The 14,652-nt window shown below is 40.4% G+C and overlaps 1 protein-coding gene across 7 annotated transcripts in view; it reads left to right on the top strand.

The window, feature by feature from the left end:
* Usp15 (ubiquitin specific peptidase 15) overlaps positions 1–6,804 on the top strand; it is a 95,304-nt gene extending 88,500 nt beyond the window's left edge. For all 7 annotated transcript variants that reach the window (XM_031349965.1, XM_031349964.1, XM_031349969.1 and 4 more), the window contains one exon: positions 4,898–6,804. In XM_031349965.1, the coding sequence (XP_031205825.1) occupies positions 4,898–5,080 (183 nt within the window). In that variant the 3' untranslated portion in view covers positions 5,081–6,804. The remainder of the gene's footprint in view (positions 1–4,897) is intronic.
* Positions 6,805–14,652: the final 7,848 nt, after the last annotated feature.

Raw genomic sequence — 14,652 nt, 5'->3', positions numbered from 1 at the left:
GCACAGAGCGCACAGGCACACATGCACAGAGTACACAGGCACACATGCACAGAGCACTCAGGCACACATGCACAGAGTACACAGGCACACATGCAGACAGAACACCTAGACATGGAAATTTAGAATGTTTGGGTTTTGTTTTGTTTTGTTTTTTTACTTAAAAAGAGAAGTAGTAATATTTTCTTGTGGTATTTCCAATGCAGGTGTCCATGATGTTAGAAATGCTGACTTCTGTGTTTTCCAGATTAAATACTACTTAAGAGTAGACCGTAGTTTTTAGTTTATAATATTTCAAGGATTCAGCTTCTTAAAGCAAATTAATAAGCTTCTGAACCCATTTTCTGGCACAGATTTACTCTGTGAAAGGAATAGGTCTAAAATAACTTTTGTCACTTTTCTCTCTTGTCCCACCCAACATGTGTTTATGTCTATGCTATACAGTCTTGTAGCTTCTAGTGTTCTGAGCATGTGTTCTGAAACAATGTTGCCATTGTACCCATATCAGAATGTCCTTACACAAGCCTATGTGGTAACACCCTCCTACATACCTAAGCAATATGTTGAATCCTATACTAGCTTTTAAAAATAGGTAGATGGCTCTCTTAGCACCTCCCATCTGTGTATGTATCCCACACTTCAGATCTGTCTCTCTAATCTTTCAACCCAAACAACCGAAAAAAAAAACAACTTTCAAATAAAAATGTATTTTGCTTACAAAACAGGCTTGGGGCTGATAATGTTGATAGAGGCCATTAGTTTCCACACACCACGTAAGCCAGATTTAGTGCTACACTTCTGCAATCCCAGAACCCAGGCAGTAGAGGCAGTACATCAGAAATTCAAAGATGAAATTGATGCTATGTACTTTAACAATGATTCTTCATTTAGTCAAGTAATACTTGAGTATGTGTGTCAGGGACAGCTTAGTCCATTCTAAACAGCTGTATGTATTTCACTGTCTGTACCCTTACCAACCCAGATACAGACAAATTAACAGTCATGATATGACAGTTACCATTAAATATGTTTCTTTGACACAGAAAGGGGGTGGCTGTGCTTGAGGAAATTAGTAAGTATAGAAGATTCAGGTCTGAAGGCAGCGTTTGACCTCCGCTCATACAAATAAGCATAAATTAAACAAGCATCCCAGATGTTCCAAACACAAGAACACCTGAAAAGACAAGGTGGCCTGACAGAACATGACATTTTGAGGGATTAGAAGATCATTTGGCATGACTGAATGAGAAAGCTTCATTCAGGATTTGGGCACGGAATTAGCCTGGAGGTCAGATTAGCACTTGGATAAAGAACACAGTACCCTAATTGTTTTCCAAGTTCAACTCTGAGCAGCTAGGTGGTTGATTGTTCTTCATATCTCTGTGGTATCACTAGACCCAGGGAGTCTGAAAGGCTGTACAGGAGGCTGACACGGTGATTTAAGCACTTAAATTACTTTGCTCAGAGAAGGAGCTTGTGAAATATTTGGATAGAATTAGTAAAACCTGACTGGAGTTCCTTCTAAAGGTAGAAATGCAGTGATTTATCAAAATTGGAAGGAAGTCTAACAGTGACATTTGAAGTGTATGATAACCTAGTTGTAGAACTAAATTCAGTTCAGGGTAAAAACTGGATGATTTTATGAAACATGATCTCACTGTGTAGTCCAGGCTAACCTCTGCTTGCTAAGTGCTAGGATATGAGCTGCTAGTCTTAGCTAGCAATTGAAGCCACAGGCTTCATATGTACATACATAAACTTTAAAAAGTTAGGATCTGGGGACTGGAGAGATGGCTCAGCAGTTAAGAGCTCTGACTGCTCTTCCAAAGGTCCTGAGTTCAAATCCCAGCAACCACATGGTAGCTCACAACCATTTGTACTGAAATCTGATGCCTTCTTCTGTTGTGTCTGAAGACAGCTACAGTGTGCTTACAAATAATAAAATCTTTTTTTAAAAAAGTTAGGATCTGCTTATGAGGAAACATGATTTTTGTCTTTTTGAGTCCAGGTTATCTCACTTAATCTAATACTTTTCCAGATCATTTATTCTCATGAAAATTTTTATTTTTTTCTTCACTGCTGAATAAAATCTCATTCGCAGTATGCAGTCATCTGTTGATGAACATTTGGACTGGTCTGGTTCACTCTAGTGTGAAGGTAGCAGCAGTAGACAGCTGTGCCAGGTGTCCCTGTAAGATGTGTGGGTAGGTCCTTGCAGATATCCCACAGTGACATAGCTGGGTTTGTGGTACTTCTCACCGTAGTGTCTGAGAAACCTCCATACCAAGGCCCGTGAAGGGCTGCACTGGTTTACACTCCCACCACAGTGAGTGAAGCTTCCACTGCCCCTGAATCCTCAATAGCACTCAGCATCCGAGTCTTGATCTCAGCCATTCTAACTATGGTGAGATGGACTTATAATTTGCATTTTCTTGTTGGCTAAGCATAGCTAGTATTTAAACTCTTTATTGTCTATTCGAGTTTCTGCTTTTGAGAACTGTTTATTTTATAAATAATAATACTTTATTATTAAAATAAATTTATAAAATAATAAAAATAATACTTTGAACTCAGGACCTTTGGAAGAGCAGTCAGTGCTCTTAACTGCTGAGCCATCTCTCCAGCCCCCAGATCCTAACTTTTTAAAGTTTATGTATATACATATGTATGGCACATTTTTTGGACACTTTTGGTGTGGGGGCTGAATTTTTGTAATTATTTAGATTTCAACCTTGTTTGAGATAGAAGTAGCAAAGATTTTCTCCCATTCTGTAAGCTGTCAGTTTCCTTTGCTCCGCAGAATTTTTCATTTTCTGTAGACGCCTATGTTCATTCTTGGTACCTGGGCTATCTCTTAAAATGATACAGGAGCCATGAAGATGGCTCAGTGGTTAAGAGCATAGGTGCCATTCCAGCAACCACATGGCAGCTCACAAATGTCTGACTCCAGGGTCAGGGCCCAGTGCCTCTTCCGGCTTCTGTAGAACTAGGCTTCTCACTGATGCTCAGACACACATGCAGGCCACACTCACACAGAGTAAATGCTCAGACACACATACAGACCACACTCACACAGAGTAAATGCTCAGACACACATGCAGGCCACACTCACACAGAGTAAATGCTCAGACACACATGCAGGCCAAGCACTCACACAGAGTAAATGCTCAGACACACATGCAGACCACACTCACACAGAGTAAATGCTGAGACACACATGCAGGCCACACACTCACACAGAGTAAATGCTCAGACACACATGCAGGCCACACACTCACACAGAGTAAATGCTCAGACACACATGCAGACCGCACACTCACAGAGTAAATGCTCAGACACACATGCAGGCCACACACTCACAGAGTAAATGCTCAGACACACATGCAGACCACACACTCACACAGAGTAAATGCTCAGACACACATGCAGGCCACACTCACACAGAGTAAATGCTCAGACACACATGCAGGCCAAGCACTCACACAGAGTAAATGCTCAGACACACATGCAGACCACACTCACACAGAGTAAAAGAAATTTAAATAAATTTTAAACTTTAAGAGATACAGAGATGATTGATGATTTCTTTTTTTTACCTGAACCTTTTATTGGACATTCCTTCTCAGTCAGACATGAAGGTTCAGCCACAGTTGAATTCTTCATGGATAGGAGTGGAGCTGGTGGTTATGCTCAGGTGTGTTGAGCCCTCCACAGTGACCCTTCTTTAGTGGTAATTGTAATATCACTCACAATCTCTATGAAAACCTCCAGCAGTGCCACGGGGGTGGAGGTTGGGGGGGCGGTGAAATTCCAAATCAGTATCCAGCTTGGCAGCTCTCCCAAGTCTCATCTCCATTAGCTACTTCTCCCCAAGTGACTCAGCCATGCCATCGTGCAGCCCTGGGGTTAGCAAAAGCCAGTTGCCTGCGAGAGCTGCTGGGAAGGGAATGTGTGCCCTGGAAAGTAGTCCTTTAAAATGAGTATTTTCAAGTTGGGAATGGTAGCACACACCTTTAGTTCCAGCACTCGGGAAGCAGAGGCAGGCAGATCTCTTGAATACGACGGCAGCCCGGTCTACAGATGGAGTTCGAAGACAGCCAGGGCTGCACAGAAAAGAAAAAAGAAAAACAAATGTCTTTAACATATGTTAGTTATACTAGGAATAGGTTTTGTATGACATTTTTCAGGGATGTGAGTGGTGTCCTTCAGTTAAGCTTTATTCTCTGTAATTGTCCCCATCTCTTCCTCCCCTTTTGTGTTCCCTAATTGTTCTTCTTGTACTTTCTTTAAAAACAAAAACAAAAAAACAGTGTTCTCCCAATAAATACTGGAAAAACGTTCAACATATTTGACCACCAGGGGAAATGTTACATTATACGGAAAGTTGCAGTAGCGGTGGAGCATAAGCTGAAACACTTGGTGTTAGATAGAAAGACACTCACCTTCAAGTAAATCAAAAACAATTGTATTTTATAGTAAGTATGCTAATTTATATTTTGGCTGTATATATTTCTTAGTCCAAATTATATAGAATTAACTTTTTTATTTATTTATTTATTTTTAATTTTAAATTTTTTTTTTTGTTTTTCGAGACAGGGTTTCTCTGTATAGCCCTGGCTGTCCTGGAGCTCACTCTGTAGACCAGGCTGGCCTCGAACTCAGAAATCGACCTGCCTCTGCCTCCCAAGTGCTAGGATTAAAGGCATGTGCCACCACTGCTTAGCAACCTGTATATTTTTAAATATAGAAATAATTACATTTAGCCAGTTTTAGTAGCTACCATGTGATCATGTGTAGTATTGCTATTTGTGTGTGTGTGTCAGTAAAATTATGAGCTAAGCCTTCATGCGGAGTCAGCTATGCTCTTGTGTGTTGTTGATACACCCTGCTTGTTCAACAGTCCAAAGCGGCCTACGTGCTCTTCTACCAGAGACAGGACACTTTCAGCGGAACTGGCTTCTTCCCTCTCGACCGGGAGACTAAAGGTGCTTCAGCTGCCACAGGTATTCCCCTGGAAAGTGACGAAGACAGCAATGATAATGACAATGACCTAGAAAATGAAAACTGTATGCACACTAATTAACGAAGGTCCAAGAAGCCATAGGAGAGACTTCCCTGCTGGTATGGCTATGGAGATGGAGTTATCACCACATGAAACAGAAGTCTGAGATGAGGAGTTTCAGATACCCGAATGTAAATCCTTTATCAGATTTTAACTTGTGCAGTACTTGAAGTGAAACACAATGAAAACTTTAACAGAAATTGTCTCTTAATACATTTACAGTCTTGTATTTACAAGCTAAATATATATAGGAAATCACAAATAAATCCCTTTTAAGTTTGCTGCTGTTTTGATGAATTATGTTTTCTTTAATTTTTTGGATGTGACTTAATTGATGACAAATGTTAAATTTGTGGATGTTGGTCATTAATTTTGCTCTAATAATACTGCAAGAAAACTATGGCTGAACTTAGTTCTTGGGTAATCTAGTTCTGTGCGTTAAGCTGCCTGTCTGCGCCACTCGGGTACTTAGCTGCTGTGTCAGTGTGGCTCAAATACTGCAGAGTGTCCCTGGTAATCAGTGTGGGTCTGTTACCACAACATGAGGAACAGTCTTGAGGAAGTTCCCTTTTGTTGTATCATTAAAGTGTAGAACATTACATTTACTTCTCTCACTGTGGGAACGCATTCTAGATTTCACACGCCATCAGAATCATTTTCAGCTACATGTAAGTATTTTTCACTGCAATTGAAATCTGTTTAAATTTTTCAATTTTGTTTTGGTTTAAAATGCTTATCTTCAATCCACTGTTGGTTCAAAATTAAAGGTTTTTGCTGTCTATTATCCTCTACTCCATTTTGGTAATTTGGCAACTTTTTAGTTCTCTCAGTTACTATAGCTTTAAGGCGGGCTGGTTAGTACTCTGTACCTGTAGTAAGAACTGCATCAAAGTTAGGTGAGGTTTTCTGTTCATGTACTAGCCTTTAACTCATTGATAACTTGGCTGTAGAGGTAGGTCTGTTAAGTCTGTGTGTTCCTGATGGAATTCACCATAGCCTTACAGCTTTTCTCAGAAGGTAACGTGTATAAGAGAAATAGCATTTGCATGTTCCAGAGTCAGAACCTGTGCAGCACATGACGCATACCAACCTTGGGTTTCATTTAGCTTCTCACAGTCAAGGATCCAAGACGCCAAATATCTGTGTGAGCATTTGACACATTTTCATTTGCTGCTTTTCTCTCCCTCTGATCCAGTTGAAAGAATGTATGGGTGATTGGCAGGCAGTACTGCCTTCAATAGGAGACTAAATGCTGGGGCGCATCTCCCATCTGACTACCTGAGAAATTGCTTTGTGTCCCACTGTTATTAAAGCAAAGAGTATAATGTTCTTCACTTGAACTAATCAAATACAATAGATTATAAATTGTGTATTGTAAATAAAAGTTCACTCTGTGAGTGCACATTTTGGTAAATTATTTATTTATGTTAGCATTTTAAAAGAAAGGAAACAAAAATGCATTTGACCAGGGTAAGTAAGGTATGTTGATCATGGCTTTGCTTTATATCTTGATATTAAAGCTGGTTTTTGATCCTGGTCTTTTAAAAGCTGCTTTGGATATCAATTCTTTTTTCTTTTCTGTTCTTTTCTCCTTTACTTCTTTTTTTTTTCTCTCATTTTTTTAAATGTAAACTGACCTCCTGCATGACAGAGGTTGATATTTTGTCTGCACTTGGGTTCACTTGAGTTTACATTTGAAATGTGCATGTTTATTTATACAGATTTCAATAAAGCTATTGACGGCCTTATTTAGTCTTTTATTTCTTACTCAAACCATTGAAGTAAATTCCCTGTTTTCCGCATAGATGACTTGACTGTACAGTGACATGTATAGCTAGTATCACAAGGGAATCGAGTCCTGTTGAGGATGTTTTAAACTCGGATTGCTTTTGTTTTTACTCACATATTCATTGAGCAGACTGTGCAATTTTCTGCTTGCCTTTGGAGCATGCATTCATTCATTCTGCCCGTGAACTTTCTTTCATGTGTTTAAAGTCCATGGTAACTTTTCATAGACCTAGATTATAGTATCCATCCTGACTCTTCACAGAGACTAGTCGTTTCGCCCGTTTGCTTTCTGTTGTGTCTCATTTGTGTTGTTTACTTCCTAGTCCATTTGCTTGGTTTTGAGTGGGTCTCAGGCTGATCTTTATCTCCCCTGAAGCCCAGGCCAGGCTCAAAATCTTGATCGTCCTGTCTGGCCTCTGAAGTGCCAGGATTGCAGATGAGAACCACCACACCCTGACTAAGACCACATCCTTTCAGCGCATGTCATTAATTTCTTTGTCACTGAAAAGAAACATTTAGAGAATGCTGTGGTTGCCATTGAGTCTGTCAAACGATAGCTTCATCTGCAAAAAAAAAAAAAAAAAAAAATAACCTTGTAGCATAAAAACAAAAAACTAAAAAGGAGATATTCATATGGAATACAGGGTCATTAGGAATAGATTTAGATTAGAATTCTACTTGTAACTTTGCCTGTTAGTATGATTTTGAACTTACTCTTTCTTAGCCTGTCTCTTGACCTATAAAGTAATGACGACTCCAGTAGCCGATATTTGTGGAGGGCTTACTCTTAACCAGTCACTCTATTAAAGTGTGTGTGTGTGCATTCTCCCATCTCATCCCACAAAAGGCGTGTGGTAGAACCATTCATCATCCTCACCTCCCATACGTGTGTCCCAAAGTCCCCACAGTTACTATGTGGTGAAGTCCGTATTGTTCCCCCAGATGCATACCGCCTCACTGTGTTACAGTGCCTTTCTCACCAGACAACTCAAATGAGATCATCTTGTCTTCCAGCAGGCAGGCTTTTGTGAACAATGTGGTACTTGTTACTGATTGCTCCTGTCTGCATGGAAAGTGCTGTTGTTAGAGAACTTAGCTTCCCCAGAATCCCTTCTCTTCCAGTAAGAAGAGTATCAGCTGGTATACTTAGCCTTTCATTCCAAAATGAACTTTATCAACTTAACACACTATTCACTATTTTTATTAAATGTTAAATATTATGTGGTATATGATTTAAACCATTCCCCTAATTCAAACCTGAATCTCAAGTCTTTTTTTTTTTTTTTTTTTTACACTTCACATGTAACTTTTCTATTATGTTTCATTTTATCTGGGAAGGAGAGTGCATGTGATGGCACGTGTGGAGATCAAAGGATAGCTTGCAGAACTGCGGTCTCTTCTCCTACCACATGGGCCCCGAGATCGATGGAAGTGCCTTTACCTGCTGAGCCGTCTTACCTTAATTTGTTTTATTAGTTCAGGGAAGGGCACGTGTATACCATGGTGAGCATAGGGTGGCCAGAGGATACGTGGCATCATTTCTTTCCTTACAGAGATGGAACTTGGGACATCAGGGTTTCATAGAAAGCGCCTTTACCCACTGAGCCATCTCATAGGCCCTCTGTTTATATTTAAATGACCTCTGTAGCCTGGTGCTTTAAGTAATTCTTGCTTTGGCTTATTATCTGATTTAAGTAATTCTGTGTTTATCCTTGCGTAGCAGACAACGAGGTATTAAGAACTGCACAAAGCATTGAGTTCAGCATAAAGAAAATCAGCTAGTACCAAAATAGCTGTTGCACAAGGGCAGCGCTTTTTCTTGTTGAGTTAATTTTGGTGAAGTAAGGCTATCTTATTAGAAGAAAGCCAGGAAAGATTCCAAGAGAACATGAGAGTGTCCTTAAGTGGCATGCCAAAGGAGAAAGTCAAAGAGGGGTCTGTCTGAGAGGAGGAGTTGCCCACCTGGGGCCATGCTCAGCACTGGGACCCAGCTGATTTTTAGTCAGGCTTTCTTCCTTTCAACTCTACAGCCTGTTGGTTCAAGGCTGCCTGCTCTCAACCCTGCTGTTTATCCTGGTGCACAGTTGCACAGACTACATACTCTTGCCAGTATAGCTAAGATAGCAATGTGAAGAGACCTTGTATCCCATTCAGGAGTCAGGTCCTCCGAAAGATCGATTGCCACCTTGTCTACAGCCAAAGAACAGTAGCAGCCTTCATAGTTCTTCATAGTTCTTCATAGTTCTTCATAGTTCTTACTCTATAATAAAATTGATTTTTTTATTGCCTGAATAATTTAACCTGCCTGAAGAATTTTGAAATAATTTTAAAAATAATGTTGATGCTTCCAGATAATTCTTTTGAGTGCTGCTTGACCAGAAGATAAAGAGAAAAAAGCTAGTGTGTTTATACCCTTGGTGGTACAGGTGCAAGTGTGTGTTATATATTGTTTCATGGCCTGATTTTCCTAATGAGAAAAAATATTTTTCTTAAGCATTCCAGATTTGGGACATTTTAATCCAATATGTATATGCTTTGTGTATTTAATTCATATTTACTATAAATTACAGAAGAAATTGCTAAATAGTTTAGATGGCATATTTGTTTAAAGATAAATATATTAAATTTTTATAAGGTACATGGTTTCCAAAATAACAGATTTGGGAAAATAAAGTACATGTATAGTAAAAGTTCAAATCCTAAGCAAGCCTTGTTTTCACTATTTGAAAGATAGGGAGATCTTGTCTTTAAAGAAATGGCTAATATAAAACACAGTCCAAAGATTGATAATAGTCGGCAAATATAAGCATTGAGATACATACCTGTATCATTCCATGCTCTAATGATTCCCCAGTTATTCGGGGTACCTACAACTAACCAGAGTAGTTGAAGGGAAAGACCCTCAATTATTAAGGGAATTCAAAAGTAAACTACTAAAAAACCCTTTGGACAAGAGTTTCAAAAAGTGAAGAAAGAAAACAGTCAGATGGGTTACAGTATTGGTTTGTTGTTGAGGTCTGGCCCCTGCCAAATTCTGCAAAGGTGCTAAAAATACAACCATCTCTTTGGAAATGGTATTTTAAATAATACTGTAAAAATAAAACTGCATTTTAAAATAATTTTTTTTAATCTCTATCTGTGTGTATGAGTGTATGCCACGTATGTGGGGAAGCCCACGGAGGCCAGAAGAAGGCACTGGGTGCCCTGGACCTGGAGTTACAGGTTCTTGGGAACTGCCTTACATGAGTGCTGGGAACTGATTATCTGGTCCTCGGGAAGAGCTGGAAGTGCTCTGTTAACTGCTGAGCCATCTTCTAGCCCCAAGACTGCATTTTTAATATGAACAAAATCAAGTACTCTAAATGTTTAAGTTGTTTTGGCAGCTGACTGTTCTCCAGTAGAAAAGCTTGCCGGGTTTGTTGCTTATTTTGCTAATGTTTTCCCCTACATATCAGGCATTTATAACTTCATCAGTTTAATTGGGTGGGGGAAGAAGATGTAAATTTCATCTGCTATGACCTTTCAGATTTGTTTGTAGCTAACATACTTGTCTGACTCCTCACGTAGTCAAGAGAGCAGGGAACAGACTGGCTGCTGTCCCCTTTGGCCTAGGCCTCATGGTGACATGCATGGCCTTAGCCATTATAGTATAAGGTTACTGAACGGCAGCCTAGGAATTAAGCACCATCTTCCGAGGGGTCTGCTCTCCAGGATTGTATCGCTCAGCCCAGTCCCTGCTACTTCGGTGCATTCTCTGTTTACCAGAGTGACCTCTATTCTCTTTTAACCTCCATCTTCAGATTCTCCACAGAAACAAAACCAATAGGCTGTACAACTAGAAAGTAATAAGGATTTGGTTTCTGTGACTGAAGCTGACAACTTCTAAGACCCACAGTTATCAAGCCAGACCCAAGAATGGTGGTAGCTCTAGTCATCATTAAAGCCCTGACAACCTGGAAATCCAGGGACATTCTTCCAGCCTAAAAGTCAGCAAGCTTGAGAACAGAAGAGCCAATTTCCTTTTGAATCCAGAGGCCAGAGAGGACCAGGGTGCCAGCTCAGGACAGTCAAGAGAGGACCAGGGTGCCAGCTTAGGGCAGTCAAGAGAGGACCAGGGTGCCAGCTCAGGGCAGTCAAGAGAGGACCAGGGTGCCAGCTCAGGGCAGCCAAGCACAAGGGAAGAAGTAACCCTTTCATTCATGCTGATCTTTATTTAGTTGGGATGAGACTCAACACTGGGAAGACAGACATATTCACTGTACATGTTTAATGTTCAGCTTGTCCAAGATCATGCTCGGAAGCAGCCAAAATAATCCTTACCAAAATAGCTGGGTCCCCTGTGACCCAGGCTAGTAGGTATAAACATAATCGTTAAACCCCTTCATGTGTAAGTATGCTTTAGACACGGGGCTAGACCACTAGAGTTCTGGGCCTTTCACTTGTGTGCACTCACCTCTCACTTTCTTGATTTATAAAGTAGGGCAAGTCCAGAATCTCCTCAGAAAATACGTAGGCAGAGATAGGTGCCAATTAGAAGACAGAAATCTGGTCTATGAAAACTGCTTAGCCAACCAGTGGAATTCCTTTGGATGTACCGTTCTATTGTTGAGGGCCCATGTGGAAGCCACATTCACCATGCACCTGACTCAGGCCCCCCAAGGCCCCCCTCCCGCCCCCAAATGAATGAACTCCCTTGAGATTAATCCTAAGACTTGGATTGTCTTAAGCTTTATGAAGAGTGCAACAGGTATTTTTACTAAGGAAACAGACAGAGGGTAATGGTTGCTAGAACCGTGTCGTCTACTACAATAGTGCTTGAGGAAAAAAATTAAGAATTGCCTTCATCCAATTTCTTACTTTTCCTCGAATACATTCTTCAGCTTTACCATCTAGGGCTTCCCCATGCATTCTCCTTGCCTGGTCTGCTTTCTCTCCTGTCAGGTGCTTCTTCCTAAGACATACCTATCTGTTCAATCAGTTGCTGCTCTGGCTGCAAGTCATGAGTCTGTCCTCCCCTCTACACCTGATAGAATACAGTGGTGTGGGGTGTAGTATTTCTGTACATAAACTGTTACACAGAGAAATTTTCTCAAGGCAACCCTGTACTCCCATCCCAGGAGGCTGGGACAGGAGCAAAAAGATCATAAATTTAAGAGCCTTCTGAACTACAGACCGAGTTCAAGTCCAGACTTAGATCTTTGGTAAGAACCTATATCAACATAGAAAATGCAGGCTGGGGCTGTAGCTTAGCGATGGAGCGTTTGCTTATGCCCCAGCATCCACACAAGTGTCTCAAGCATGGCTGCCTTTGTGATTTTATGTTTCTAGCATTAATGAGCACATGCTTTACGTTTTAAAAGTAAATACTCTCTTTGAGTGTGCATTAAAAAATAGTATAGGGCTAGGAATGTATACATATGCCCTACATGTGTCCCCAGTATGGGTTGGGTGGGGGAGGGGGTAAATGCTAGATGCAGTAACCTTTTAAATCCAGTACATTTAATGACATTTGGGATATTTGAACTTGGAGGTATATTGATTTTCACTCAGATTGACTTCCCTAAAGTCAGAAGTGCTGTACCTGTCTGTACACTTTCCGGAGATGCTAGTCAGGCTCCTGTGTGCATGTTTATGGATTTACAGCTTAGTACTTAGTTTTGTTTTTTTTAATAAAAGTGCTCTCTATAAGCTTTTATGTTTTTCAGAAAGGCATATGTTGGAATCAAAGTAAAATAGAGTATGTAGTAAGTGGCTGTTATTAAATGGTTCTTATTTCATGTAGATTTTCCATGGGGCTTTTACTGTAAGGAATTCTTTGTTCTAATAAAGACATTGCTATCTTTTGGTCCTATCAGAGAACAACCCAGATTGCCATTTGTGTGGGGCCCTCTTTCCATGTAATAGATGCCCCTGGCTGGAAGCAGCCAAGGATAGCCTTTTTAATTTGAGAGGATAACCCAAGCATCACTCTGCTACGTTACGTGATAGTTACAGGATTCAGGCTCCTGGTTTGACTTTTGGGGGCTTTGTTATCTAGGATTGTTGAGATGGCTACTGGGTAAGGGCCCTGGCCTGTAAGCCTGATGACCCTGATTCCATCCACGGGGCCCACATGGTGGACAGAAACTATTTCTGTCAAATTGTATTAAAAGTCCTTTAAAACTTGTCAGTTTGGAATATCTTAGTACTGCTCTGCAAATTCTGGATTTTTTTTTTAAATTAATTCTACTCGTGCCAGTGTTTCACGTTGAGTTAGACCTGTCGGAGCCAGGGTCCATAAGAGTGGTCACCAGGCAGGCTTCAACTTCTAAAAAGTGAAGGGTCTTTCTTTAACAAAAGCTCTGTTCATTTTTTTTTTTCAAAAGCCACAAAGTAGCGTCTTGAAACTGGGTGAGAATCCAGAGGTATGTCACATCAGCTGTGACCATCCTTTCGGTCTTTGTGACCAATGTCCAAGATTACAGTCCTTGGAGCCAAAATTATGTCCTGTCTCTAAACCCACAAGCTTTGTCTCGGGAAGTTTGAACTTGGAAAGCAAGAAAAACAGAATTTTTTAACTCTAGCACAAAGCTCTTGCTCATGAAATTCACAATCTGGGGACCTTTTCTTTCTTTTCAGGTGCTATGGCTCTAACCCAGGGCCTCCCACATGGTAGGCAAACACCCACCCTCTCTGCTCCATCCTCAGTCTCTGGCGCTATCATATCAAGTGACATGGTTCACAGTATAGATGAATGTACACTATGTAAACAGCTACTGCATTTGCAATGTATGAAATTGCCATTTGTAATATCAATAAATGTAATAAACATGTTTTGGTCAATCTAATCGCTATATCTGTACATTTAATTCTCTTGCCACTTCTCCAAACGATTTCATCATCCCTTATACTATTGCAGTTCTCATCCTCAGCTTCCTTGCAAGGGAAGGCATGTACTGTGCATGTAGCACAGTAATGATGCAGTGATCCAGTTTTGTTACTTGCTAATTTAAAAGAACAAAGGTTTCGGGTACAGTGTTGCAAGCCTTTACCTTTAATCTCAGCAGTTGAGAGTCACAGGCAAAAGCAGGCAGAGAGACCAGTCAACCTGGTCTATAAAACAATGTTTCAGGCCAGCCAGAATGACACAGTGAGAGGCAGGAGAATCAGGAATTTAAGATAATTCTTGGTTATAGAATGAGTTCCAACCAATCTCAGTTGCATGAAATCCTATCCCCCCCCCCAAAAAAAAAGAAAAAAGTAAAACTAAAAAGAAGAAAAACTTAAACCTGCTATCAAAACCATTGTGACAAGTGTCTAAATATAACATTAACTGGGGGCACTGAGACATTTGGTTGTGATTATAACAAACTCCATGTGGTTCAGAGGGCTTACATGGACAGTACTGAATCATGATGCAGAGTCTCATAGTTTGGGGAAGCCCAAGTATCTCTAGTAACCAAAGGAGGAATTTTCTAAATGGTAGTGCCATTGTAGGCACCCATAGTGTCTACTTTCAAACTCCAAGTTCCTGGCTTACTCCATACTGTACCCAGAGTAGGAGAATAGAAACACTAGGAAAAATAACAATTTTAAGCTTCAGTAGTTTCAGATGTAGTTCAATACAAAGGAGACAGTTTGGAGTTCAAGTGTGACCAAACAGGAACTTTACAAAGAACTTGGATTTTCCATTGAAATTTAAATGACTGGGTTATTAGCAGAAACCATGAACTGGGCCAATGCCTTAAGAAAGGGTGGGAACATTCCACAAGGAACTCAAGAAGAAGGAAGACCAAAAGGTAGACATTTCATTCCTTCTTAAAAGG

The sequence above is a fragment of the Mastomys coucha genome, unplaced genomic scaffold, assembly GCF_008632895.1.
Source record: "Mastomys coucha isolate ucsf_1 unplaced genomic scaffold, UCSF_Mcou_1 pScaffold4, whole genome shotgun sequence".
NCBI lineage: Eukaryota > Metazoa > Chordata > Mammalia > Rodentia > Muridae > Mastomys > Mastomys coucha.
The sequence above is the reverse complement of the archived record's forward strand: the minus strand, read 5'-3'. Positions and strand labels throughout refer to the sequence as shown.